This window comes from Choloepus didactylus (assembly GCF_015220235.1).
Source record: "Choloepus didactylus isolate mChoDid1 chromosome 25 unlocalized genomic scaffold, mChoDid1.pri SUPER_25_unloc1, whole genome shotgun sequence".
Lineage (NCBI taxonomy): Eukaryota > Metazoa > Chordata > Mammalia > Pilosa > Megalonychidae > Choloepus > Choloepus didactylus.
The window spans coordinates 4,805,160-4,831,182 of NW_023637606.1; the positions used below are offsets into that span (position 1 = coordinate 4,805,160).

The following is a 26,023-nucleotide window of genomic DNA, read 5'->3' on the forward strand; positions in this document are numbered from 1 at the left end:
CTCCGCCCGTTTCCACTTCGTGTACTAGGGGCTCTGGTGAACACACCCGACTGTGTGTGTTTGAGTCCCATGCGGCTCTCCTGGTCCTGCTCACTGTTACCCCCAGGGGCCGCCCACCCATCTCCCCTGACGAGAGCACACAGTCGTCCATAATTCCCTTGCCCGAGCAAAAGCAGCTCCGATTTATCCCACTCTCCGGTCACTCCTGGGCCCTCTACCTTCTTTATTTTCTTCATCATGGTTGAAATGAGCTGATTCTCCTGTCTGTCTGCCTCCCTGCTAGGGTGAGAGACCCTCACAGCTCACACCCTACACCCAGCAAGCTGTCTGTGCACCAGACACTTGCTAAGTATTTGCTGCATGAACGGAGTCAGTGCCCTCCATTACATCCCCTTCAGTGACCCTGAGTGGAGTGGGCCAGACAAGATTCAGAGACTCCTGGATCGCCAGACCTCAGAAGACCCTCAAGTTCATCCCCAAATCTCTTCTGAGAGCCTTTCCAGAGAAACGGGCTGGCCCCTTGGTCCTAGAGGGAGGCCGGGTCCCGGGAAAGACGACACGATGCAAGGAGCGCCTTTCGGATGCCAGAGGGACCTCCAACGTGGTCTGAAATGGCTAGTTTGAAGCTAACACTCCAACCTCTCAACTAGTGGAAGGAAGAAGGCAGGCAGTGAAACAAAGTCATTCCAATTGCCTCTGGTAGCTGACCCTTCCGGAAACCCTCAACAGCTAGCTAAGCGGTCAGGCCCTGACAGGCACGGAGGGCCTCTCCTCTCAGAAGAAGGCCTGAGCCCACCGTCCGGCTGGCATGTGCCATCTTCCCCCAAAGCAGGAAAAGGTCTGGGGTTCAGGAACTCCCCTTCTAGCTACCCCGACCCCACCCAAGGAGAACGTCAGCTCCACCTCTTCCTTGGCCACTGTACTCTGGCTGTCTAGGCCTCCATGTTATCGCCATTGGGGGCCACCCCCCCGCCAAGGGAGTGGGTACCCTGTGGGCAGCCCAGGACACCGCCTGCACGTGCGAGGAGGACCTGAGAACTATGTGGGGAGGAGTGGGGGCAGGAATGGCATGAAAGCCCCGTTTCCTTCTCCGCCTTTTCCCAAACTAGAACCTGCCGCTGCAAGGAGGCCTTCAGGATGACCGCTAGGGAACGCCGGGGTCAGCACCCATTCGGGAGACCATGGTGAAAACATCCCACATCAACACTCAAACACGGGAAAGCCCTGTGGCGTGGCCGACCCCTCCGACGCGGTGAGGTGCCAACTCATCCCGGGAGCTACAGCTCACCAGGTGCCCTAGGGCAGCACCACGGACGTCTGGCAGCTGGGTCGAGGCAGCAGCAGCGAGTTCTCTGCCCTCAGGAACCCATGGAACCTGAGATGAAGCAGCTCAGCTCTGTGGGGTGTGTCAAACCCCACTGCCAAGAACAGAATCGGGGGTGACACCGGGCCCAGAAGAGAACTGCAGACACAAGAAGCATCTGCCTGGCTCTGTATAAAGCAGGAAGGGGTGAAATGATGGCTGTTACGCTTATTAACCGTCCCCCTCTGCTGTCTTGTGGGGTGGCCTGGCGTGGCCTTGGGGACAGATGTCAGGCCGAGAGAGGGCACAGGGGAGCGTGGGCACCCTCGCCCGTCCTCTGAGGCCTAGCATTTGTGTGCCTGCCAGTCCAGGTGCAGGGATGGACCCGGGGGCTGTGTTCTTGGCAAAGAACTGCCCCCCTCCCCGGAACAGACTGGAAAGCAAGACCGTGTCAGGTAAATTCCTTCTGGAAAATGCTGGATACATGTGGCTGGGCCTCAATGACCAATATCTGGACTGACCGGCTAGAAAGCTGGGCTGGTTACTGCTGCAAGAAAATGGATGCTGGGGTTTGGAGTATGTTAAGGGTGGGGCCCGTTTGCTTGCCTCTGTCTTCCTATGTCCCACGGGCCAACTCAATGCTGTTTACTCTGTGACTGAGGCAGCCAGCTTGGAAATTCTTACCCAAAAGGCAGACACGGAACACCAGAGGGGGTGGCCTCCGAAGGTCTGCTGCTGTGGGTGGCAGGGTCAAGTCCAGTGCAGGAGTTAGGAGACGAGGGGAACGGTCCAGCCAGGGGGCTCATTCCAGGAGCCCTCTAAGCTCCCTGGTGTGTCTAATAAACATACTTACAGCTCAGCAGGGCCTTGGCATGGAGCTTCAGCCTGGCTCAAGCCAGCCAGGCTCGGGGTTAGCACTAAGAACCGCTTACTTTCTCTGGATCAAGGAGAGAAGTTAATCTGGATATCATTTGGTCTTCTTCAAGCTGTCTTCTGAGAGCCAGGAAGTCTGGTATATATATACTTTTTCCTAGTACCGAGCCTTCAATGGCCTGAGTTCTAATGAGACTGAAAGATGATAAGGGCCTTTTATAAGCAACGATTCAGCGAGGCACTATTTGTTATGAAGAACTTTGGGCTTTACATTCCCCCCCCGGGATCAGAGAATAAAGAACAGACTAAACGTGATGGATGAGACCTGCCAGGTAACACGCCAGCGGTTCTCTGATTCCAGTGTGCGACAGTGCGAGATCCAAGTCTGTTCTGGCGCATGCTTCGCCAGAGGACAATCCTCGCCCGAGGAGAACCTGGGATTGGGTTCTGTCTGATCTGATTTATGGCCTAAATGACCTAAAAAAAAAGTTTTCTTTGCCTTTAACCTGCTTAGCCAGTAGACGAAGCCAATTACAGGGAACCATCAGCAATTGCAGGGTTTTGTCTGCTGAGCCCAAGAGAAAGCCCTACTTGGCTCAGAGCTGTCACCAAGTGGTGTAACGCTGGAGCTGCCTGGGGTTTCTGAAGAGACTGGGCCTTCCTACAGTTACATTAAAACGAAATGCTCTAACTATGTATGTTATACCTACAACGACAACCCATGGCCTTTAGCACTGTGTTTGTGTCTTCCTAAGCTACTCCCCCAACCATCCTGGCCCCCTCCCCTCTCCTCTGGGGACAACCCTCCCCAAGCTTCCTGGCAATAATGTGTCATCTTTCATTTGCTGGTTGGGGACCACTTGGATTTCTTAGGATTGGAGTCTCCGTCCCCAAGTGCATGAGAACCAGGAAGCTGAGCTCCAGCAGATGGGTGCCACTGGGCTGGCTACAGGTCCCCGGGGCACCTCCTGGTGGGCACCAAGAAGAAGAGGGCCACAAAATCCCCCGTGCCTCTTAGGGAGGTGTGGGTCACCAAAAAGCCTCTGGGATCCACTTGTTTGCCACTCTACTTTGCAAACCCTCAGCCTCTTCGGCTAAAGATTCCTACATCAGCTAGTCCTCCTTCAAGCTAGGGCACAAATGGGGGGATCCAGAAAAAGATCATCTGTTCTCAGGGGGCTGATGATAGAGAACCAAGAACGTGATTTCCTGGCCTTGCGAAGGCCCAAGACACAATGACTCCCAGTGCCTGACGTGGAAGTTTCCAGGGGCAGTTGAGCCCATAAAATGTGACACCCCCCTCCCCCGCCACCCATTCCTGCCTTGTCGGCCCTCGTGTGCTCTAGTGAGGGCTGAGCTCCCTAGGATGCTCTGGCACGAGTGCCTCCCAGCTCGGATCCTTACCACAGCTTCTGAATATACGTCACGGCCCCAAACCCACTTCCCTCCACCCCCCAAACACTCTGGCACAAGGTAAAGACTGTTTCTCCTTTTCCCACCTCACGCTGATTCCTCCAAATGTGAAAATATTACTCTAACCTCGCCTTGGCTGAACATCACTTCTTCCTGCCTAGGGCCTGGTGGCTGTAGCGGGATTTTAATGGCTTCCTTAAAAAATACAGGGGACTGGTGATGGGACCCAAGCAACGGCTAAAGGCCTGGGGTAAGATCTGGATAGTGACGCCCCGGAAGGTGGCCTGACGGGCAGTGCGCCACCGCAGGGCCTTTGGTTTTCTTGTAGAGTCGTTTTTCCCTGTCGTGAAAATCAGGGACTGCTGTCATGAGATACCTAGAGGGTGGAGTTGTCGACTCTGAAGGTAGCTTGACATTTACCTTTCCCAATTATTCAAAGTTCAAAAACCCAAGACATTTCTTATTCTCCAGAGTTCACCGCCTTCTCCATCTACAATCTCGAAAGCCTTCTGAACACAGAGATAACAGGCCCAGGGGCCTCCCTCTGGAGTCCCTCGGAGAAGGAGCCTTCTCCCTGCTTTGACTGAAGATAAGCAGCTCGCGGCCCCCCAGTCAGCCACAACCAGCCTTGCAGAGTGGCCTGCACTTCACAACTCCTCTTGCTGTACTATCAGAGGAAGCCTTGGCAGCTTGGGGTTCTAAGACACTGAACCTGAAGGCCCACACTCAGGGAAAGGAGAAAGAAAAATGCAAGGGAGAAGGGGTCCAAGTTGATTTGGAGATTCTACCCCAGGACCTAATTCCTCTTCTGATCCCTCGTGCCTCTTTCAGGAAGCAGGATGCATTTCCTGCTGTGGGTATATACTCCCCCAACCAGAAAAGTCTGAAGGTAAAAGGGGAGTTCTTCTGGACTTTTCAGCAGCTGAGGGACTCCTGGTGGTCTTTTACGTTTTCAACAGCTGCTTGTAATTGAGGGTGTGCATCTGGGGGCCCAAAGGGAAAGGGGGAAGGCCGGTCTCGGGGGGTCCCGGGCAGCAGGAACGCAGGTGGGTGTGGACTTACCCCTGCCAGTTCTCGCGGAAAAGGAAGAAGCTGGGCTTCAGGAGCGGGACGCGAAGGAGTGCTGGCTGAAGCATTAGTGGGGGTGGGAGGCTCTAGGGTATGCTCCCCAGCTGCCTCGGGGTGACCCATGCCATGGTGGGGGGCCACAGCCTCCCCCCGAGGCTCCTCTCCCGAATCCGACAAGCCTTTTTGCTCTGCAGAGGACTGGGAGCAAAAAAGACAATTTTCCTTCAATGTCAAGGCTGCAGCAACACGGGGCAGGGGAGGAAGGGGCAGGGATGGCAGGGCTGGAGACGGCTCAGCCTTCGTCAGTGCCTGCCCAGGAACGGCGGGAGCTGTCTCCAGGGAGGGTGAGCCAAAAAAGCCCACACGTGCCACAGGGCTTTGCCCAACAAAACTGGCCGTCTGGATCGATGGAGGGGGAAGTGAATGTGGACTTGCTGCTGCTGGACTCTGCAAGGTGCTTTGGGGCGTGCAGCAAGCCTGGACTGTGGGGTGGCCTGGTGGGGGGCCGAGGGAAAAACACCCTGGGGACCACAGCGGGGGCGAGGCCTTCATCAGAAATGGAGAGGACGACACTGCTGCCACAATGGGGGTGATTCTAGGGAAGCCTCTTCCAACCCCAGGGACCAGGAACACATTTCCTCAGCAATACTGATGAGGGGAGCTGGCCATCAGCCCCGTTTTCAACTATCAGGAAGGGTGGGGGTGGGAGAGGTGGCCTAGTCTTTCCCGCCTTTTTCAAGTCCTTCCGCTTAAACCTGAGATGGAGAACTCTTCCTTGCCTCGCTGACTGCAGGCAGGGGGTGACAGAGCTGGCTGACAAAGTCACAGAGAGATGGTTTTGGGCCAGTGGGCCAGTGGGTGGGAGTTTGGTCGACTGGGTCCCTTGGCCTAGGATTCTCCCAGTCTCACCCCAAACAGCTCGGGCAAGGGCTTATTTGGAAAATAGTCCGGGTAAGGGAAAGCTGGTTCCGGAAGTCTTCGTCCCTGAAAGCACAGTACCCCCAGCAGTCTTTGGATTCTAGTGGGGCTTCTTTGGACTGAGAACTCTGCGGCAATAACTCTAAGAATCTTTTCTTAAAAAATGGGTTATGAACCTGGTGTCCTGAAAGAGATGCACTCCAGTTCCCAAACTTACTGCCTGGCATCTTCCAACAAAACAGAACAGTTTCTCTCATTCGGTACCTACACGCTTACCAAAGGAACTACACAGAGCAGATTCAGAACTTCCAAAATTCTGAAGAAAGTCAAAGCAACCCAGTGTTAACTCATGCTTTTTCCCGTGGGAAAACAAAACAGCCTACCTCTAATTAGAACCACTACAATTTTGTTTTCTCTTCCTGTTTTTGGATCATAAAGGTTCAAATGTCCCTGTGGCAGATTCAAACTGCTAGCCTAAACAGGAGGATCCAAAAGTAATTTATAAAGATGAAAATTGATGAAACCAGAACAAGACTGAATTCCCCATCTTTGGTTAAAAGTATTGACTCTTGCAAAGGTTGAGTAACAGCACGTCACCTCCTTGTTCAGATTTAGAAATTTTCTCAGGAGAATTGACAAATACTATTCAAGCGTTTTCTACTTGGATCCTGGGCAAGAAAAGTAAGCTGTAAAGGACCAAGAGAGAGGCTGGAGTTTCTCAACATGTTTATTAAAAGTAGACATCAAGAATTTGTCAGCCTTTGACGTCACCCTAAAACATACATGGCTGACAAAAACCACATGCACGCGGCATGAGCTTGCGGCACCAACAGTGCACTTCACGATTGGGTCTGAACACATCTACGAGAGCAGCTTCAATCTGCTAAACAGCATTTCTGTAACTACCTTGTGTCTTCTTACCAAAGAGGCAGAATCCTGCCAGGGGAAATCTCAAAACCCCCACCCTTCAGTTAAAATATGCTCCCAATATATAAGTAACTGAAAAACAAAAATCAAAAAACAAAAACAACAAAACAAACAGTCATTATAAAGAACAAAATATCCTATATAAGGATAAACTCTCTTCACGTTTTAAAACAAAAAGAAAAGAGAACTGTCATCATTCAAGGCAGTTAAGTAAAAAGAAAAAGGTTTACGTTCACCCCCCCAAACACAAACGCACATAAAGACAGCATCTGATGCTGAGACCACCCTGAGGAAGCATGGAAACATGGAAAAGAGTAAAATTCCTCGTGCTATCAATCCGATCATGGATTCGATTTCAGCATAAGAGTTGGAATTAAACTTGTCCTCTGCTTTTTCCTATGTGGAATGAGAGGGGGGTTTGGCGGGCTTCTCTGGAAGCTAGGTGATGCCATCAACACCCGAGGTGCAGGCTGTGACCACCAGGCTGTGGTCTGAGGCCAATGCCACATGGGCCCGCCAACAGGACCAACAAAACGCCGTGCGGCTTAGCCATTAAACAAAAACAGAAAACCCCTGGGCCAGCAGCTAATTTTTTTCTTTTCGGTTTCAAATCCTTTCTCTCCATCATGATTCAGCAATAATAAAAGACGAGCTGCTGTGCAGTCCCATAAAATACCTGGGCATGGGGAGCCTTCTCCTTTGGAAGGGTGGAACTGGGCTCTTTTAAGCACATCCATCAGGTGGTTTGAGACCATTTATGGGTAATGGTGCGTTCATCGGTCCCACAACTGACAAAGCTTCTCTTTGTGGATCAAGAAGTTGCTCAAAATACCACCATAAAGGTCAGTTTGGGAACAACCAGGAAAATTTAAATATGGACTATATATTGTCTGATGCTATCAAATTAACATTCATTTTCTTCGTAGAGACAATGGGGAGAACAACCCTCTTCCTGGGAGACACCGCTGGAGCTCTGGGGGGAGCTGTCACACGGCTGCAGGAAAGCTTCCGCATTTACAGCGCGGTGGTGACGCACTCTGCAGCTGGCTGAGGGATACACAGGTGCCCACGGTCCCAGCCTTTCCACTTTTCTGAGCATTTGAAAAATTGTAAAACAAAAAGCTAAAGGAAAAAGGGGCAGGAGGGGCAGTTGGCTCAGAAAAAACCCATAGCAACTAGGAAAACGCTGCCCATGCTGCTTCTCTCTTTTCCTAAGGAGGAGAGAGGAAAACCGGAAGGTCCTGGGACTCTTGTTTTCAACAGAAATACTGTGGCTGTTCCCTGCAGACCTGCCTTCGGGGCTCCCTTGCAGAGGGACCTTGGGGCTACCTGCAGCAGCAGAGAAGCCGCAGCTTCCGCTTGGAAAGCATCCACCTGCCAGCGGAGAACCTGGCCCCACCTGGGTTACACAGGCTCCTGTCACCTCGATGCAAAACAGAGATGTTTCAGCTCACCCCGGGGTGATCTCGTGACAGCAGCATGACAGAAGTGGAGAGCTAAACTCTGGGGAGCCAGAGATCAGTTATTTTTAGAATTCCATTTAGAATTGGCTCAGAGTCAAGATTTTGATAAGAAATACACTTGCACCTTTTTAAAATGATGGTAAAAGCTTTCCTAGCCAGTCTTCCTGTTCAAATTTCACCCCTGTTTAAGTCATTTGCATAGGCCTTCTGAAGGTAATACACGGAAATTAGCCTTCATGTTACAAAGCAACAGAACCACCTCAACTGTGAAAACCGTGCTGGAATAGGAGTTGGTATTTTTAAAGGGATTTTAAATTCCTCTGAACCAGTATTACATTTTAGTATTTCCTCCTGCTGGTTTTCCTAAAGTCTTCAAGTTTAAAGAATCGTTAATTGCCACTATTCACATTAAATCACAGTCGGCACAGGTTTCTGTAAAGGGCAAGCACTGAACATTTCCAGTTTGGGGGGCCATGTGCTCTCTGTCAAAGGACTTAAAGCCGCCCTTGCACTGTGAGAACAGGCAGACAACAGTAAGCAGATGGGCAGGGCCATGTTCCAATAAAACTTTATTTACAAAAACAGGGCAGTGGCTGGCCCTAGTTTGCCAACCCTTGTTTTAAACTAAAAGTGGTTCAAAAGATGGTAATAAAATCCAAGGCTCTAGAAAATTTTGGTTTTCCTGAAAACTGCAGTGACCTTAGTAAGACCTAAAATAGACTCTAATACATCCAATCCCTAATACTTTAATATTCCATTCCTAAAAACTAGAGGAAACGCACCAGCCCTTTCTCATGGATTGAACCTCCAAAAAAACAAATCATAAAACATGAAAGAGACAGCAGAGGTAAACGTAATAGACTTCATTCTGAAAGCAAGGTGTATCTTGAAAATATCACCAGGCAAACCAAAGCAAAACTGGAAGAAAGTTTTCACACGTTAGTGACTGTTTCTTCAGGAAAACAAATTTTGACCGTGGAAGACTTGAACGCTGGCATGTGATCAAGCAGTTTCAACCAGAAGCCTAGCAGAGAATCCCAGGCCAACACAGAAGGTGCCTGCGGTGGGTGGGGGGATTTGAGGCCGTCACAGCCCCCTTGGCTGCCCCCCCCACCCCCAGCACACACACGCTTTCAGGCAGAACACAGGAACACTGCCCAGGAAAACGGGGCCAGTGCGCTTTGGCCTCTCTTCTCAGACATCCGTGCAGCAGGAGCTGGACCCTGAGTCCAATCCTGGAGCCGCTCACCCTGCAAGGGGATGGGGAACCCAGTGGGTGCCGAGCAGGTGGCTCACACGCAGTGGGCGGACAGGACTTCCAAATGTTGTTATTAGCAACAAGATGATGTTATCATCATCAAAGTGCATACGAACTTGACGATACGCTGATTTCAGTACTGCACTTCCGTCGCTGTGAAATTTTTTAAAGAATGAAATTACAATAGCTGTAGTGGGGTGTTGGTGGGGAGGGATCATATATTTTTTTCAATAAATAAAGGAAGACCTCATACCAGCTTGGGGGTCACTGTCACAGAACGTCACCTAATTCTTGATACAGCCTTAACTGTCAGGGATGGATATAAAACCAATGACTTCAAGGTAAACCCTGCATTGTCCTCACCATCCTCCCGCTGACAGGCCGCTAGCTCGGTGCGACAAGTCGGGCAGTGAACTTCTGACAACAGTGCCATTTAAAATCCAAGCGGGGAAGCAACCTAACAAAGATGGCAGTAAATATATAAAGCCAGCTGTGCCAGTTTGAATGTATTATGTTCCTCAAAATGCAATTATCTTTGATGCAATCTTGTGGGGCAGATTGATTAATCTTTTTGCTTAGGGTGAAAACTTTTGACTGTTTCCATGGAGAAGCGACCCACCCAACTATAGGTGATAACTCTGATTAGATAATTTCCATGGAGGTGTGGCCCCACCCATTCAGCATGGGCCTTGATTAGATTACTAGAGCACTATATAAGCTCAGACAGGAGGAGCGAGCTTGATACAGTCAAGAGGGACACTGTGAAGAATGCACAGGAGCTGAGAGAGTAGGTGCAGATGAGAGACACTTTGAAGATGGCTGTTGAAAGCAGACTCTTGCTCCAGAGAAGCTGAGAGAGGAAAAACACCCAAGAGCAATGGAGACTGACATTTTTGAGGAACTGCAGCCTAGAGAGGAACGTCCTGGGAGAAAGCCATTTTGAAACCAGAACTTGGAGCAGACCCCAGCCACGTGCCTTCCCAGCTAACAGAGGTTTTCCGGACGCCATTGGCCATCCTCCAGTGAAGGTACCCGATTGCTGATGTGTTACCTTGGACACCTTATGGCCTTAAGACTGTAACTGTGTAACCAAATAAACCCCCTTTATAAAATCCAATCCATTTCTGGTGTTTTGCATTCCAGCAGCATTAGCAAACTACAACTTCTGACAACACTGCCATCTAAAATCCAAGTTGGGAAGCAACCTAACAAAGACGGCAGTAAATATATATAATGCCAGCGAATAATGATTTTTCTAAACGAGTTCGTACTAAGTTGTTTGGGACAGAAAAGTCTCCTTAAACTCTCCAGAGGCCCCGCTTTCTGTCTTTATCATCAGTGCTGTCTCGCCTGCCTGCTTTCCTTCTTTCATTTTGCCTTTTTTCCCCTACTCTCTTTCTCGGCCGCTTTCCAGCGCCATCTTTTCACGCAGGGCTTTCGGAGGCCTTTCCACAGGAGACCTCCTCCCCTGCTCTCCGTGGAACCCCAGGGCCTCTGGACCCCCCTCCTCCTGCCCGGGTCGCCCACCTGCGGCACCGCCTCCTTGGCAAGGCCGCCAGGACAGAAGACTCTCTGGGAGAAAACAGACGAGAGGAAGGATGAGGAGAGAGAACGTACCGGCCCCTTACCTTTTGTCCTTTATCCTTCTGAAACACAAAGACGGGCGGAGCAATGGCAGGCTTTTCTGCAAAAAGAAACATTGTTTTTTCCCCCCAGCACTATATTCATACAATAAGCAAAGCGACATTGTTTTTTAACCAGTTAAAACACAAACACATAAAAAGCCAGTGACTCCAAGAACACCAGATCCCTGAGAACCGTTTCTTGCCCTGGGCACGGACGTGTGGGTGGGTGCAATTTATGAGCATGCCACCCTGGGTGATGTCAGTGCACTTCTCCGCATGTACACTAAGGCCAGTGCAGAGTCCGGGGGCTCATGCAGCACAGGTGAATGGGAGCGGGCGGTGGGGTGTGGCCCCTGGAGGGCCCCCTGGTAATTGCTGCTCAGTGCCACTGGCTGTGGCCTTGTAGGAACGTGGCTCGACTTTCACATGTTGGGACTAATTTGGGATTTTTTAAAATTTGCAGGCAGAGGGGGCCAGAAGGCAGCCACTCTGCAGCCCGTGACCCTGTCGCTCACGTTCTTTGGAGTGCTTAGCCCAGTTGAGTGACTGCAACATTCAACCCGGACTCTAAATGAGCACCCATTGAAGAGAAAGCGCTTAGGGAGCTGGTGAAAGCCTGAGTCGTCTTGAACACCTGCTCCTGCAGGCCAGAAGCCCACTGCGATGCTGTCACATGACAGGCTGAAGGCCTTGCCCAGGGCCCCACACACCTGGGAACGGAGCCCTCTCAGGACGCCCCAGCTGGCTGCTCTGGAAGGGCCTAAACTGCAGAGGGGGCCCAGGTTTCGGGTGCCTCGCTGCCCGGGGTCTGGGTGCACTGATGAACTTGTGGGGGTCTGCCTCCTTTAGCACTCGAGGCCCTGGGGCAGGAAGTGGATGTGAACCGTGAGTTATTAGCGGGGTGAGCACCCACTGGGTGCCGGTGCAGGAGACTGGGTGGCGAGTAGCTTTCAGGCACAGCCCCATTGTTATGTGCCCTTGGCTACATGGGAGAGGGGGACACTTAGCCAGGGCTAGGCACTCCCAGGGCACTGCCCCAACAGACACCAGGTAAGAGGGGCCACGGCCTGCAGAGCACGTGTGGGGGCTGGCATGGTCTGGCTTGGGAAGAGGTGTATGCACCGAGGTCTCCAGGAGAAGGTATGGCTCCTGGAGGGATGGGAGAAGAGCAGGAGCCAGAGGGGGTGGATGTGGCCAGGGGAGGGACTAGGGGCAGGTAATGCAAAGGGAGCGGGGGGAGCATGGTGGCCAGTTAGGTTTAGAGAGAACAGTGTGGGGAAGAGGGGGCGACAGTGGATGTGGGAAAGTGACTGCACTCGCCCCTGATGACAATGCTGGGGCTGAGACAAGGTCTGAGGAGGGAAAGGGGCAGCACCAAAATGATCCTGTGGACACTGTTCCTCCCCAACTCCCAGCCCTCCTGCAGAGGAAAGACAGATGCTTATCCTGATCTCGGGGCAGGAGCCCCCCAACTCTCTGACGCCTCAACACACTGCGCTGGAGTGGTTGTGACAGCTTCACAGGGCACAGCCCACAAGGACATGTGCAAGACCCAGGTGCTACGGGGGTGGGGGGGTGGGGGAGGGTGTCTCGTCCTCGGTCTCCAGTCTCAAATGGAGCCTCCACACACCCCTAAGCTGCCACCTCCCCGGCACAGGGAGTACAGAGTAGCTGCGCAACAAACCTGAATGAATGCATGCCTAGGCCAGACGAGAAATGACACTGAAGCGGTGCTGGAGGGTTCTGGGGCAGAGCAGCAGCTTCTGCATGCCCCATCTAGGCATCCTAGATGCCTGCTGGTGCTGCCCCTTCACCCCACAGGCCCAGCACCTGCTTCTGCCTTTGACTCCCAGCTGGCCGCATGGTACAGACCCAGGGTTCTGGCCAGCCTAGCACCCACCCAACCCCCCATTTTTTCCTCTTGCCTCCCTCACTCCATGGCCCAGGATCCGAGGGTGAGTGCAAGAACAAGGCCAGGGAGCTGAGGGTGCATGAAACTGGGACCCAGGCCTTTCGCTGGAGCATTGGGGGCTGCGGAGCTAGAATTACCCCCTCCTGGAGCTGCTCACGGCTGCTAGTCCCTTACCAGGCGCCTGAGGCCAGCGCCGACGCAGAGGGAAGCAGAGCCAGGGACAGAGAGCAAACCCGAAGCCTGGAGACACTGATCGAGGCCCGGCATCCAGCCCGGCCCAAAGCAAACCCTGTCCCTCGACTTTGCAGTAAAGCCCGTAAATTCTGGCTTTTGCTTAACTAGTGTGAGTGAGGTTTCTACTGCCTGTCACTTCCAGACCCCAATCAGAGAGGAGGGGCCTGGCCCCCGCCGAGTTAATGAAACACGTGCTGTCTCAGGCACTTGGCGGAAGAAACTTCGGACTAGTCTCGATGAAGCTAAAAGCTTTATTTTCCTTCACAGCCTTATCACCACTTGATACACTATGTATTTACTTGTTTATGGTCTGTCTCCCTTACCAAGACCAGAGACGCTGCTTTGTCCCCCTCTGCACCCTGAGACGAGTACTCGATAAGGGAACGAATTGGGGGGGGAGGGGTGAGAGAAAAAGAGGGCACGGACAGCCCCACGGAGCGGGCTGCTGAGGAAGCAGGGGAATGAGCGGGGCATGTGGATGGCACAGGCGACTTCCTGGGGACAAGGACTGTGCCGGTCGCTCTGCAGGGACTCGCGAAGCCACGGGGGGCCTGGGCTGCCTCTGATCCCCGAACAGGAAAGGAAGACTCAGTCCCAGGAGGCTGTGTGTGGGGCGAAGGTCCTGCCAAAAGCCTTGGGACCGTCCATATGACATCTGTGAACGACTGCCCAGCGGGGACAGCGGGAGGCTGCAGTGGGGATGTGGGGTCCAGCTCTGACAGCACCACCCAAAGCACGGGAACGCCAGGGTGAGATCTAATCGGACGCTTCCTCAGCGACGCCCACTGTCACTTCCTTGTTTCCTCACACTTAACTCTGCCCTCCTGTCACAGTTTGGATGTTCCCCCTCTCTGGGCCTCCACTCAGCTCTCCACTCTGCTCTCACTGCCTCTAGCTCCGACCCCCCCCCAGACCAGTCAGGATGCTCAGTGGGAGATGCACACTCCAAGCTCTGCCACATCCTCCCACAGGGTGGGGCTCAGCTCCTCCAGGTGGGCCTCGCCCAGCCCTTCTCCCTCTACCTCACCTGGCTACGGTGGCACTGAAGCACCAGCTGTCCCCGGCATGCCCATGCTGATGCCATGCTTCAGGACGTCCGCGTGGATGCCCAGAACACAGGCTCGCATTCTCTTCCGTGGCCCCCGCCTCTTCCTTCGGGAAGTGCCCGGTCTGAAGCAAACACTTGCCCCCTCTGTGCTCTCTGAGCCTCTAGCTTCCAACCTACCTGGTGGGCCCCAAAGCAGCCTGTTGGGGAGGCTGAGGGACCAGACACAGCCTCCGAAACAGCTCCGTGCCCCAGACCTATCACCCAGCACCCGCCACAGAAAATCATCCCTTAAATGCCTGCAGTAAGAAAACCCCTCTGTGCTGCTTCACTACGTGGACATCAGCTGCCGTGTAAACAGACATTTACTAAGCCCTTCTCCCGTGCAAGGCCACGGGAAGAATGGAGAGCAGAAAGCTGAGGGCAATTTTAGAGAAGAGCACTGCACTGACTCCCAGGAGTGCGTGGCCCAGGGGCTCTCTCATCTGGCTGACAGCACCTACACTCGAACACAGACCCCATGAGGGCAGGGCCCTCATCTGTCTGTTCATCTCGGCATCTTCAGTGCCAAGTACGGGCGCTCACCAAGCAGCTGCCGAACGATGAAAAGAGAGAGGGCCCAGGGACTCGAGCCTGGCGGAGCCCTGCTGTGCCACCTGAAAGGCAGATTCCACCTCAGTTGCGGCTCCACCCAAAATACAGGGCAGCCGCTTCACACACCTTCCGTTTCTGCTCAGCTCCACACGTGGCAGATCAGTATTGACACAACAAAACAAGAACACACAGAAACCCTGCTCCAAGCAGGACTGCCCCACGTTATCCTGAGTGGCCACACCCTCCAACCTTCTGATCATGTCGCCCAGGAAGCAGTGTTTGTGCACCCGACACCCAAGGCTGGGGAACGAACCGGACCTGAGGAGCAGGAAGCAATGAGCCTTCCATAACTTCTTTACCCCCCAAACCCGGTTTTTTCTTTCATGAGAAGGGAAAACCACTGCTGGAGTTTTCTAGAGACCCAAGTCACCACAGACGCCTCAACTATATTAAACAAATGCAGACTGTTCAACCCAGATCCTGCTTGGAGCACTCTACCCATTAGCCTGTTAAAGCTTAAGAAGCCCAATGTCAAGATACCTGTCTAACCAAACGTTTCCCAAAGTGGTTTGACAGGGGAACCTCCTTTTCAAGGAACCCCGTGCCTTGGCCCGAGGACTACATTCTGTGGCGGTGGTGGCCCTCTTGAATGTCCCAAGCCACCTCAAACAAGGCACAGTACCTCAGGCCCTGCGGCCTGGGAAGCATGTGGAGCTCCGTCTGGCCACGCTCTGCCCCGTGGGTCTCCCTGTGTCTTCCCGTCGTGCCGCATCCAAGATGCCACTGCTTGCCTAGAAACCCTCCCCTGCCCAGCCACACGCCCACAGATCCCTGAGCAGCCCCAGCCAGCCCCTGGCCTGAGCCCAATTGTGACCCATGTGATGATCACAGACCTGAGCCAGGGGAAGTCTCCCCAATCCCCTAGGAAAGCAGGAGGGAGGGGGACCTGGGCAGACACTGAAAGGGGGGAGCCCTTGACAACTCCTGGCCCAAAGTGCCGGTGTCCCTCCTGCCCCCGCCACCCTCCATCCAACTGTGGGGCTCAGATGCAAAATAAGACAGACCAGCTGTCACCCCCCATCGCAGGGCCTGCGTCCTGGACCTGGCTGGCAGTTGTCCTGGTGACAAGCACAGAAAGGCTGAGACTCAAGCAAGCCCAGGGATGGAAAGGTGGGAGGTCTCTGCTCTCATTCCATACCCAGGCCAGACGTCAGGACCCCTCCCCGCAGCCCCTGGCTGCCTGGCACTCCTCACCAGCCAGCTGGCCCAACACTACAGCCCCTCCTGAACCTCTTGCTATTTGCACACAGGGCTCGTGGATTCGTTCATAATAGTCACTCAGCCACTATACCTTGCAGCAATTCCACACACTCGAGTGCCCTCTGTGTGCCAGGCACCATGCTGGTCTCCGGGGACATGGAGAGACATGCCCCATGCCTGCCAGGGGCTTAGAGCCTTGGCTGACATCACACAACTAAACATGACAACCCAAGGGAAGCCCCAGAAGCAGAGACTGGCTCACCAAACTGAGTGAGGGTGTGGAGCAGGGAAGGCTTCTTGGAGGTGGCGTTAAGCTAAAGGATGAGCAGCATTCAGTGGCTGACTGGGAAAGGGGACAGGATGAGGTACCAGAGAGCGGGGGACCCCAGGGAAGAGGTCAGGGTGGCACTGGTGTGCGCCTGCTCCTTGGTGAACTCCAGGCCTTCAGGGACAGCCCAGGGAACAGCACCCCCAGTCCGGGGTCCCGGGGTCTGAGAGCAGGTGCAAGGTCTGTACTGCGACACCTGCAGGGCCCTGTGTGTAAGCTCCTAGAAGGCAAGCGCCACTCCAATTCAGACAGGTCCCAAAAGACTTCTTTTGAAGAACTGAGCCAAAGACGGCTCCAAAGCAGCCCAGGGTCCCAGTGGAACGGTGGTCTGTTACCCTGGGGGAGGGCCTCTGGGCTATTCTCCCTGGAGGGAGCTGAAGGTCTCTGGGTGGGAAGGAGGTCTCTGAGGAGGCGTGCCCTTCCTTGAAAGTGGGAACCACTGACCTGGCTGCCAGGGACATCAGGCAGCATCAATCAGATCCTCAAAAGGGCCCAAGAACAGCCGCCTCAGATGGTGGGTAAGGAGTGTCCACGAAGAATGCTTTTAAAGAGCCCCCCACACCAGAGAATTACAGCAAGGGCTTCCTGGACCATCTCTGCAAGTGGCCCCAGGCACCAGGATGCAAAGATTTGATCTGTGGCTTTTCTGCCAAGAGATTGATGGCAAAACCCTTAAAACCAAATGACGTATGGGTCTGCTTCAGAGGCAGCAAGAAAGGGGAAGAAGAGGGGCACTGAGAAAATGTGTTGCCTCAGGGCCAAATCAAGGAGGAGGAGGAGGAGCCTCCAGCCCGTGAGGTGGGCGGATCCCGAGGGAGGAGAAGCAGAGCCAGGAGCTGCGATGGTCAACAACCCTCCAGGGTAACGCTGGTCTTGAAATCCTCCCTTAAAAACTTTTTTCCAGTCTCTGCCATGTTACCCACAGCAAAGATGTTCTCCAGTGGGGTTTCTCACACCCGCGGCCAACATTCATTGAGCACTTACAGTGTATGCATCACCTCACTGAAACTTCACGACCACTTTAGGAGGGGGTGCTACCAATATCCCCATTTTACAGAACAGGAAACAGAGACTTAGGCTAAGTTATTTGTCCTGGGTGGGACAGGGTCTCCGACCCTCGTCAGCCAGACCCTTAAGCCCACCCTCCCGAGCATCAGGCCAGGCTGCCAGCCAAGCACCATCAGTGCCAAAGGAAGAGAGGTTCATTATCCTGGTTTGCTCCCCCCTTTTCTGCTCAGGTGGTGCTTAGCCCTAAGAAACAGACACTCTGTTCTTTTGAGAAATAACATCAGGAAATGAAGTAATTGTCAGGTCCCATTCTAGACAAACATTTATGGAAGAGCACAGACTGAACTGAGCTTTGGGGGCAACTCCATAGCTTGCAACAAATCACGGGACCCCCTGCCTCAGAGAACACACGTGTGCAATTAAGTCAAAAGGAGAACCTCTTTGAGAATGAAAGCCTTATAATTATCAAGAAGTGGATCAGACGCATTCCAAGGTTCACGGTGCTGAAAACAAGTTGCACTCTGTCTCCATCTGTCAAATGTTTAGACCTATGATGCTTTCCTTAACATACTGAGAGGCTAAGCTAAACACTCTTTCCTCTTTCACTTTCCTCCCTTCACATAGGGTTTCTTTTTTCACTGAGGTGGAAGGAGCAAGACACACAAAACCTCAGGTCTGCCCTAAGCTTTGTGGTTGCCCCTGAGGCCCTCTTGGCTGAGTGTAACAGAAGAAAACAGGCAGAGCCAGGAAAGCACAACCAAAAAAGAACCTGGAACATCTCTGCTGTTTCTGTTTATTCCTCTAGTAACTGATGACTCAAACGCCCGCAGGGAAACTGCCCCCATCTGGAAAAGCCACTTAGAGTTCTTGACCAAATGTCATCAAAGTACTTGGGTAAAATTAGCTTTAATCCTGGCTGCTGTGTCTTAATCTTCTTATCTTTGGATTAAAAAACAAAACAAAACAAAAAAACAAAAAAAAACCAGAAAGTATCTTCCGACAGAAGTAATGGTCTATTCCTCCAACACTCACTACCTCAGCCCTTCAAGTCATTTACTTTGCCAGAAACTATTTTAAACAGTTCTGGCTGCAACATAAAGGTAAAATCATCACTGATGTGTCACCCCTATTCTTAAGAGAAGAATGGACCTATCTCAAACCTGCTGTTGCTAAGTGATGCCTCTGCATCTTAGTGAGAGCGGGTCCAACGTTCGCCTGGCCTATCTGATGGGGGGTGGCGGTGGGCGGACACCCCGACCCTTTATTTGGCACTTGAATATGTTTCTCCTCAGGCAACTCTCAACGGGTCTCAGCGAGATTACAGGCTTCCTGGAGATGACGATTTCTGTGTACTTCTTTCTGGAATGCTCTTCATTCTGCTGTCACCTCCTGAAATCCAAACCAACCTTCCATGATCTCATCTTGCTATCGACACCCCTATAATTCTAACAACAACCGGAACAACTCCTGCTGAGAAGCGGGCTTTCCTAGACAGCTGAACACAGAGTCTCATCTATCTTCTCTGCAAACCATGACCCAGGGCAGGGCTGTTTATCATCCCTGGCTTGCAAGTGAGGAAACCAAGGCTCAGAGGCCTCGGACAGTCACAAAGCTGGTGAGTGGATGAGTTGGGGCCGCAAGCCTAATCTGCCTGACTCCTAAACCGGGCCCCTCACGTCCCACTCAGGGTCCCCCTAAAGTCAAGCCAGACTCTGCCTTGTTTATTTCTACACTAACCCATCCTGCAGCGAAACTCTCCTACCTCTGCCCCCGCTGACCCACCTGGAGGCCAAACCTATGCTGTGGGCATCTTGATGCCTTAAATCCAATAGCAACCCCATAAAGAAATTAAACAAATTCTACTAAGCCAGCACCGCCACCTAAAACCCTATGGAGAAATCGTTATCCAGCTTTGGCAGCACTTTGTAATTCTACCACTAGGTGGCGAGACACTAACACAAGAGGAGGTGGAGTAAAAGTGGCTGAAGATTTGGCGGAAAGTTAGTGTAACGACCCCGGAAATCCCTTCTCTGCAAGGAGACTCTATGAAATCTAAGAGCCCAAGAACTTTTGCTGAGGCAGCAGGACCACAATTGACGATGCTCAAGAATGCAGGCCCAGGTCAGGGTGCCTTCGTACGGGCCTCACCCACTCATGGCTGGGATGCTGGGCAGGTTAATTGAGCTCTGCTGGACAGCCTCTTCCTCTGTTCGGCAGGGATGACACTCAACCTCAGGCGGTTTTGGGGAGGGTTAAATGAGACCATGCGCACAAAGTGCCTGGGAAAGCAGGTGGCGCACAGCAGGAATTCCACATTGGCATTAGATTCACTTTAGAACACAGGTCCTGGCTTTAGTCAGTTGCCGCCTCCCAGACCCTCACAAGGATACATGCCTCACGATTTGGACCCAAGAACTGCTGCATGCCATCAAGTTAAAGGCTTGATTCGCTCAGAATTCCTTGAGCCCTCCCCAGCTGAAGGAAATGCCAAGGCCAGAAGAGCTGGTGAAGGCTGACCAGCCAAGCCGTGTGGCCACTAGCGCCATTTATGGACGGAGGATTTCGAGGCAGAGAAGGCCATGGCGCTCTTATGAGGAGAGACAGAACGAGTGTGCCCAGATGCACGAGGTAAAGAGAATTGGATGATTCTGGAGGAAGTGCTATGAGTGTGGTGGGGGTAGCCTGCTGCCATTTCCTGGGACCACGTGTATCACACTGGCGGGATAAAACACAAGCCCCTCATAGGGAAGGGGACTGCCGTATGTTCCTTTCCCTATCGTCCTGAGCGTGTGTACTCACTGGAGATGTCTGACTCTGGTGGGCATGTTTTATGACATCTGACATCCGGCTCACACCCCCAGGGTCTACCTGTCTCTGCTGGGGAGGGAGCAGGGTTTCTCCACCACAGCAGACCCACTGGCTACAGGGAACTGAAGCCACCAGTGAAGCCGACCTTGCTATGTCTCTCCTCTGTGTGAGTAAAACATCTTTCCCTCAGAGGCTGTGAGAGTCGGGCTTTTGTTGGCTATTCCAAAATCTGTGTGGTGTGGGCTGACATCTCCTTGGGCATCTCTCCTTCTGGCCGACAAGAAGAATAAAGCAGGACAGAGGGGGGAAACGGGGAACCCCAGGCCTTCAAAGGGAAGGCCTCTCTGAGGTGTCACTTGAAACTCAGACATCGAGGATGGGAAGGAACGAGCCAGTTGGAAGCAGTGTCCCAGGCAGAAGGAGCCCGGAGTACAAAGGTCCTAAGGAGAGTGGCTGGGGAGCTTTCAGAGGGGAGGGTGGGAGATGAGGCTGGAGGGGCCGTGGAGGGTTTTAAGCAGTGAGTGAAATGCTCAGATATATATTTTTAAAAGATCACCCTGGCAGTGGTTGCTGTACGATGCTTCCCATTTCCTTGGGTTTTGGAAATTTTCCCTAAGAAAATGTTGGCAGAAAACCACTCTGGGCTGTGGGGAGAACAGCTTGAAGGGAGGCAGGAGTGGAAGTAAGGGACTGGTGAGGGATCCTGGTGGCTGTACAGGTGAGAAGCAGGGATGGCAGCAATGGCTCGGGCTGTCCTGTGGCTGAGGGCACAGAGCCAAGTGGTGGAGTCAGGATGGTCTGGAGCTACAGACAGAACCTGCTGGGGAATTAGCTGTGGGAAAACTGAGATGCCCAGAATGAAGCTGTGAAATGCATCCTGCATGCCCAGAGCCAGATGCTGTCAGCTCAAACAACTCTTGCCACTGACCAAAGTGAAAGGGGCTGACAAGGGCTCTGACCAGCCCTGGGCTCTTAGCTCCTCAGCAGTCACCACCATCAATGCTGTAACGCATCTGTCTTCCTCCAAACCAAGGGTGGCCCATTTTCTCATTCTCACTGCCCAAGACACCCCCAAATTTCCGAGAACTGTTTTCCCCATTCACTCACTGCTCTTATGGATGCAACGCAGGAATTAATTCTGGGGAAACAAATTCCCAACATACTGTATGGCAAATCAGGGTGGGGAGATAAACTAAGCAAAGTCATCTTTAACTGATTGTAAAAGGCAAGCTCTGCCTTCTGAAGATTCACACAGAAACAACTACCCAAGGCCCACAGTCCACTGGAAAGGAAGAACATGGGCTCTAAGACCTGAATGCTGGAGAAGCCTTGGGCTTCAGCATCTGTGAAATGGAGCAGTTCAGACTCAGCAGCTCCAAAGGCCTTTCCCAGCTCTGACAGTCTGTTGGTTCCTCACCTTGGACTTGAGACAGTGTCAAAGGGACTGACAGCAGAGGGAAATATCATTCCTTCTTAACAGGGATATGTAGCCCACGACAGACTAAAGGGCCATAATTGAACAAGAAAGCTGCTGGAAGGATGAGCCCAAACTTCTACTTGGCAAATAATTTATTCCTGGATAGTTTTATTTACTCCTATTACCCAGTGGCTCTCACTCCAGGGAGATTTTGGCTCTCAGGGGATTCTGGGTTGTCATGACTGGGGGTAGGGGTGGGGGCAGGGCTGGAGGCCAGGGAGGCTGCTCAACTCCCCCCCACAATGCCCAGGACAACCCCACCCCAGAGAATGATCCAGCCCCAAAGGTCAACAGTGGCAAGGGGGAGAGCAAGTACGCTGAAAAAAATTAGAGTCAGATCCCTAGCTCACACTATGCTGGAATAGATTCCTGATGGCTTGGATGGTATAAATCAGGACTATCCCCCAGCTTCTGGGATTCACCTGCTCTATCCTCCACCACTCAGTTTGTGTATTTAAACATCTGCAGCATCACAGACTGCAGGTCAGATGATTACGGAGCACATGGAACGCCAGTGGCTCTCCATCCGGGGTGTTTCTGCCCACCCCCCAAGGGACACCTGGCAATGTTTGGAGACATTTTTCCTTGCCATAACTGGGGAGGCGGGTGCTACCGACATCAAGTGGGGAGAGGCAGGGATGCAGCACAATATCCTACGAGGCCTGCGGCAGCCCCACCACCAAGACTCAGTGTCAATAATGCTCAAGTGGAGAAACCCTACTATAAGCCAAAAGGAGCTTTATCTCTCCACAGGTGTCCAAATAGAAGAGTAATAGCTGGTGTTAACTGATGCGTAACCCACACACCAGCAGGTCAAGAACCTGGAGTATATTCTGTCTCACAGAACAATCCTTGGACTTGATTATCATCATTTCCATTTTACGGATGCAGAAACTGGTCAAACAACCTGCCCAAGGTTCTGGGGCAAGTAAGTGGCAGAGGCAAGATACAAACCAAAGACAGTCAATCCAGGCACTTCCAGCCGGGCCACGAGATGTCACCTGGAGCCTGCTGGTCAGCCCCAGTTTAAAATTCTCCCGAGGCTGGAGAGACAGGGGGAAAACCCAGAGATCTTACTACAGGCACTTGGTCTGTTTACAGGGAGGCACCAGTCTCGTATCGGTGGTTCCCAAGTCCCCTTTCCACACTTACCACTGAGGATCCCAAAGAGTTTTGTAAATGTGAATTACAGCTACTGCTATTTACTGTGCTGGAAATTATAACTAGGAAAATTTCAAAACAGTTATTAATTAACGTATTTAAAACCAAACTCTGTAAAGGTTTACCTAAATAACATTTTTTCTTTAACTGAAAAACAACTATTTTCAAAAACACAAAAATGTAGTGAGAAGAGGGGCCCTGTTTTACATTTTGACAAACCTTTAAAGTCTGGCTTAACAGAAGACAGCTGGATTCTTTTACCTGCTTCTGCAGTGACTCTCTTGCTATATCACACATCCTATAGCCTCTGGAAAGAACTGCACTGTACATTCATAACAGAATGAGAATGAAAATGGCAAATACTTAGTATTTCTACGAAAATAGTTTTGAACTCACAATCTCAAGGGTCTTTGTGACTCCCGGACTGCTCTTTGAAAACAGCTGCCATGTGCTCCTCTCTGATTATCTAGCATTCCATGCACACTGAATCCTGAATTAATTACAGGCTTTACATATGCTAAAGAGCACTCTGAATATAGGGAAGGCGGAGTCTTCAGAGGCTGTATGTATAACAGGGGTCGAAACTGAAATGCCAACCAAGGGTGGGCAGACAGTGGAAATGAAGGAAGCGGGCCAGGCCTTGGACGACCGGGCACACTGTCCACCTGAAGAGGGGCAGCTGCCCCTTGGCCCCAGCAAATCATTATCGTGTGAGAGCACAGGTCAAGGGTGGCCTGGTCCTTCTATTTATCAAGAGAAATCAGAAATCTGGATTTTTTCCCTGAACAATTAAAAACAAACTGCAGAGAGCCAGAAAGAGACTGGTGGGGGGAGAACAGAACGGGGAGTGACTGTGTAATGGGAATGGGGTTTTCTTTCTGGGTGATGAAAACCTTTTAGAAGTAGATGGAGGGAGAGAAGGATGCACAACAACGCGATGTACTAAATGCCCCTGAACTGTACATTTTAAGACGGTTAATTTTGTGTTATGAGAATTTCACCTCAATAAAAAACAAACAAACAAAAACCCCAAACCCTAAATGCATCAAATTAAATATTTCTGCTTGTTCCTCAAGCGAGTTTGCAAGTTCTGCCTGTGGTTTTCAACTCTGTCTTCATGTCATAAAACATCTGTAGAGCTGTTTTTAAACTAAAGACACCCCAGACCTCCTGCTCTGATCACCAACAGAGGGGCACGAGCATCCATTTTTATGTTCCTTAACAACCTCCCTCGACAACAGTGCCACACGGTCAAGGTTGAGAGTTGTGGGGCAGGAGGCCCGGGCCCCAGAGCTTTCTACCAAGATGGGCAGTCACGCAGAGCCTGACCCCCCGGAACCGCAGGAAGGATACTGTGCTGCAGGGGTGGCGAAGACGCCGTCCCTCAAAACCAAACCAACACAAACCCCTGCTGCCGCTGCAGCCACCAGCTCCAGGATGGATGACGACACCAACCCACAAGGCTTCGGAGCACCACGGAGAGCTACCAAACAGCCCTGCGGTCAGGCCGCGCCACTGACCTTTCTCGGGTACAGTGCCTGTCAAGATGCCCCCTCCTGAGCCCCCAAATGCATCCCGCCTCTCCCCACTGTCCCTCGGCCTACTCTACGGGAACCCACTTTTGCTCGCTGGGCCAGAATGCCACCCGTACCTAAAATGCCCCTCTCCACACCCACCGTCCCTCCCCACTCTTACCTCCTCTAGTTTCACCTACTTCCTGTGGCCTCTACTCCTCCTAGCCACCTGCAAGTGAGCATGAACACGTGCTGTTCCCGACTGGCTCTGACACCCAGTGGAGGGCAAGGGTGACTGGATGACCGGAGCAATGCCATTTTCCGGTTAACTGAGGAGCAGCTGGAAGACTTGGCTGAAAAGTTTTGCAGATAGATAAGCTTTTCTGTCTTTATGCGGGTTCCCGGGCATAACTTAATTCCCCTTTACAGTATATAAAGATCTGCAGCCTCAGTTACCACCCAGGCCCCATCTGCTGCAGATAGAGGAGGCCCAGTAGGGCACAAACATTTCGATCTCTCGACAAAGCCCAGAGTTAATTTTTAACATAAATGCATGAAACTTTTAACCAGGGGAAGGGCAGAATCTATTAAGTTAATACCTCCAGCTATCTGAGTTCCAGCTAATCAATAAAAATCCAGTTGTATAGCATTCTACTCAGAGGTTAGATTTTAAGCCGGCAAGTAAAATGACAACTGGGAAAAGCCAAAACTAGCCTTGAAAAGCTCAAGACTTCACACATGAATGGGTTAGAGCAGTGGTTCTCACTCAAGGGAACCCTTGGCAGTGTCTGGAGACATTTTTGGTTGTCATGACTGGGGGGGGGCGGTGCTGTGGGACTGGCATGGAGAGGGTGGAAGCAGTGACGCTGCTCAACAGTGTACTGTGCACAGGCCACCACACCCGCCACCCCCCATGAAAGGTGATTTGGTCTCAAATGTCTCTAGCACTGTAAAGGCAGGAAAGAACGACAGGAGGACTGTGGCCCAGCTCCTCCTGCTCTCCCACCACGGCTCATTCCAGGCAACCTCACCGGGTGGGGCTGAGTTATCTGCACTGCTCAAACTCCTTTCTCAATCGCTCACCTCTGCTGAGCACCGATGGCTAAATGTGTCTAAAACCTAAGTCCACTGTAACAAAAATAGCCACCATGTATTGCGTGTTTAACGCTGAGTGCTGAGAGAGGTGCTAAATAATGTATGTGCATTAGCTCATCAAACACTCCCAGCAGCTGTGCGACAGGTACAGTGATCGTTCTTCCCATCTTACTGATAAGGAAACCGAGGCTCAGAGTGGGGCAGACATTTGCCCAAAGTCACCCAGAGAGTACCTGGCAGAGTCAGAGCACAAGTCCAGTTCTCTCTGGGCAAAGTCTGTGCCCCCATCATCACTTAGACCAGGGTTTTCAACGCAGGGGGTGATTTTGCCCCCCAGGGGACACTGGGCAGTGTCTGGAGACATTACTGGTTGCCATGACTGGGAGCAGGAGGGGGTGGAGGCCAGGCACACTGCTCAACACTCTGCAAGACAGAGGACGGTCCTCTAAAACAAGGCCCCAATGTCAACAGTCCTGTGGGAGAGGCCCTCCGCCTTATATAGTCTCCCAGGTTTCCAGCATACATGCACACAAGGCCAGCAAGGAATCTATTACCTCTGGATGCCAGGCTTTGGAATCCAGGACTTCCTGCAGTCCAAAGATACCTTTGCTTACCCTCTTCCTATTCTTCCTTACCTTGACCAGAACCTTCAAATACCCATGTCAATCTACAATGGAGGGTAAGGCCAGAAAGAGGATGACTAACAGGTTTGGGATATGTCAGTAACGAAATGCCGAGC

The 26,023-nt window shown here is 52.1% G+C and overlaps 1 protein-coding gene across 7 annotated transcripts in view; it reads right to left on the minus strand.

The window, feature by feature from the left end:
- RANBP3 (RAN binding protein 3) overlaps positions 1-26,023 on the minus strand; it is a 58,954-nt gene that overhangs the window by 29,661 nt on the left and 3,270 nt on the right. For 3 of the 7 annotated variants that reach the window (XM_037824289.1, XM_037824287.1, XM_037824288.1), the window contains exons 2-3: positions 10,852-10,907; positions 4,652-4,855 (exon numbers count right to left, since the gene is read on the minus strand). In XM_037824289.1, the coding sequence (XP_037680217.1) occupies positions 4,652-4,855; positions 10,852-10,907 (260 nt within the window). Of the gene's footprint in view, positions 1-4,651; positions 4,856-10,851; positions 10,908-24,370; positions 24,583-26,023 lie in introns of those variants that run through there. The other 4 variants (XM_037824292.1, XM_037824290.1, XM_037824294.1 and 1 more) reach the window with 2 other exon arrangements.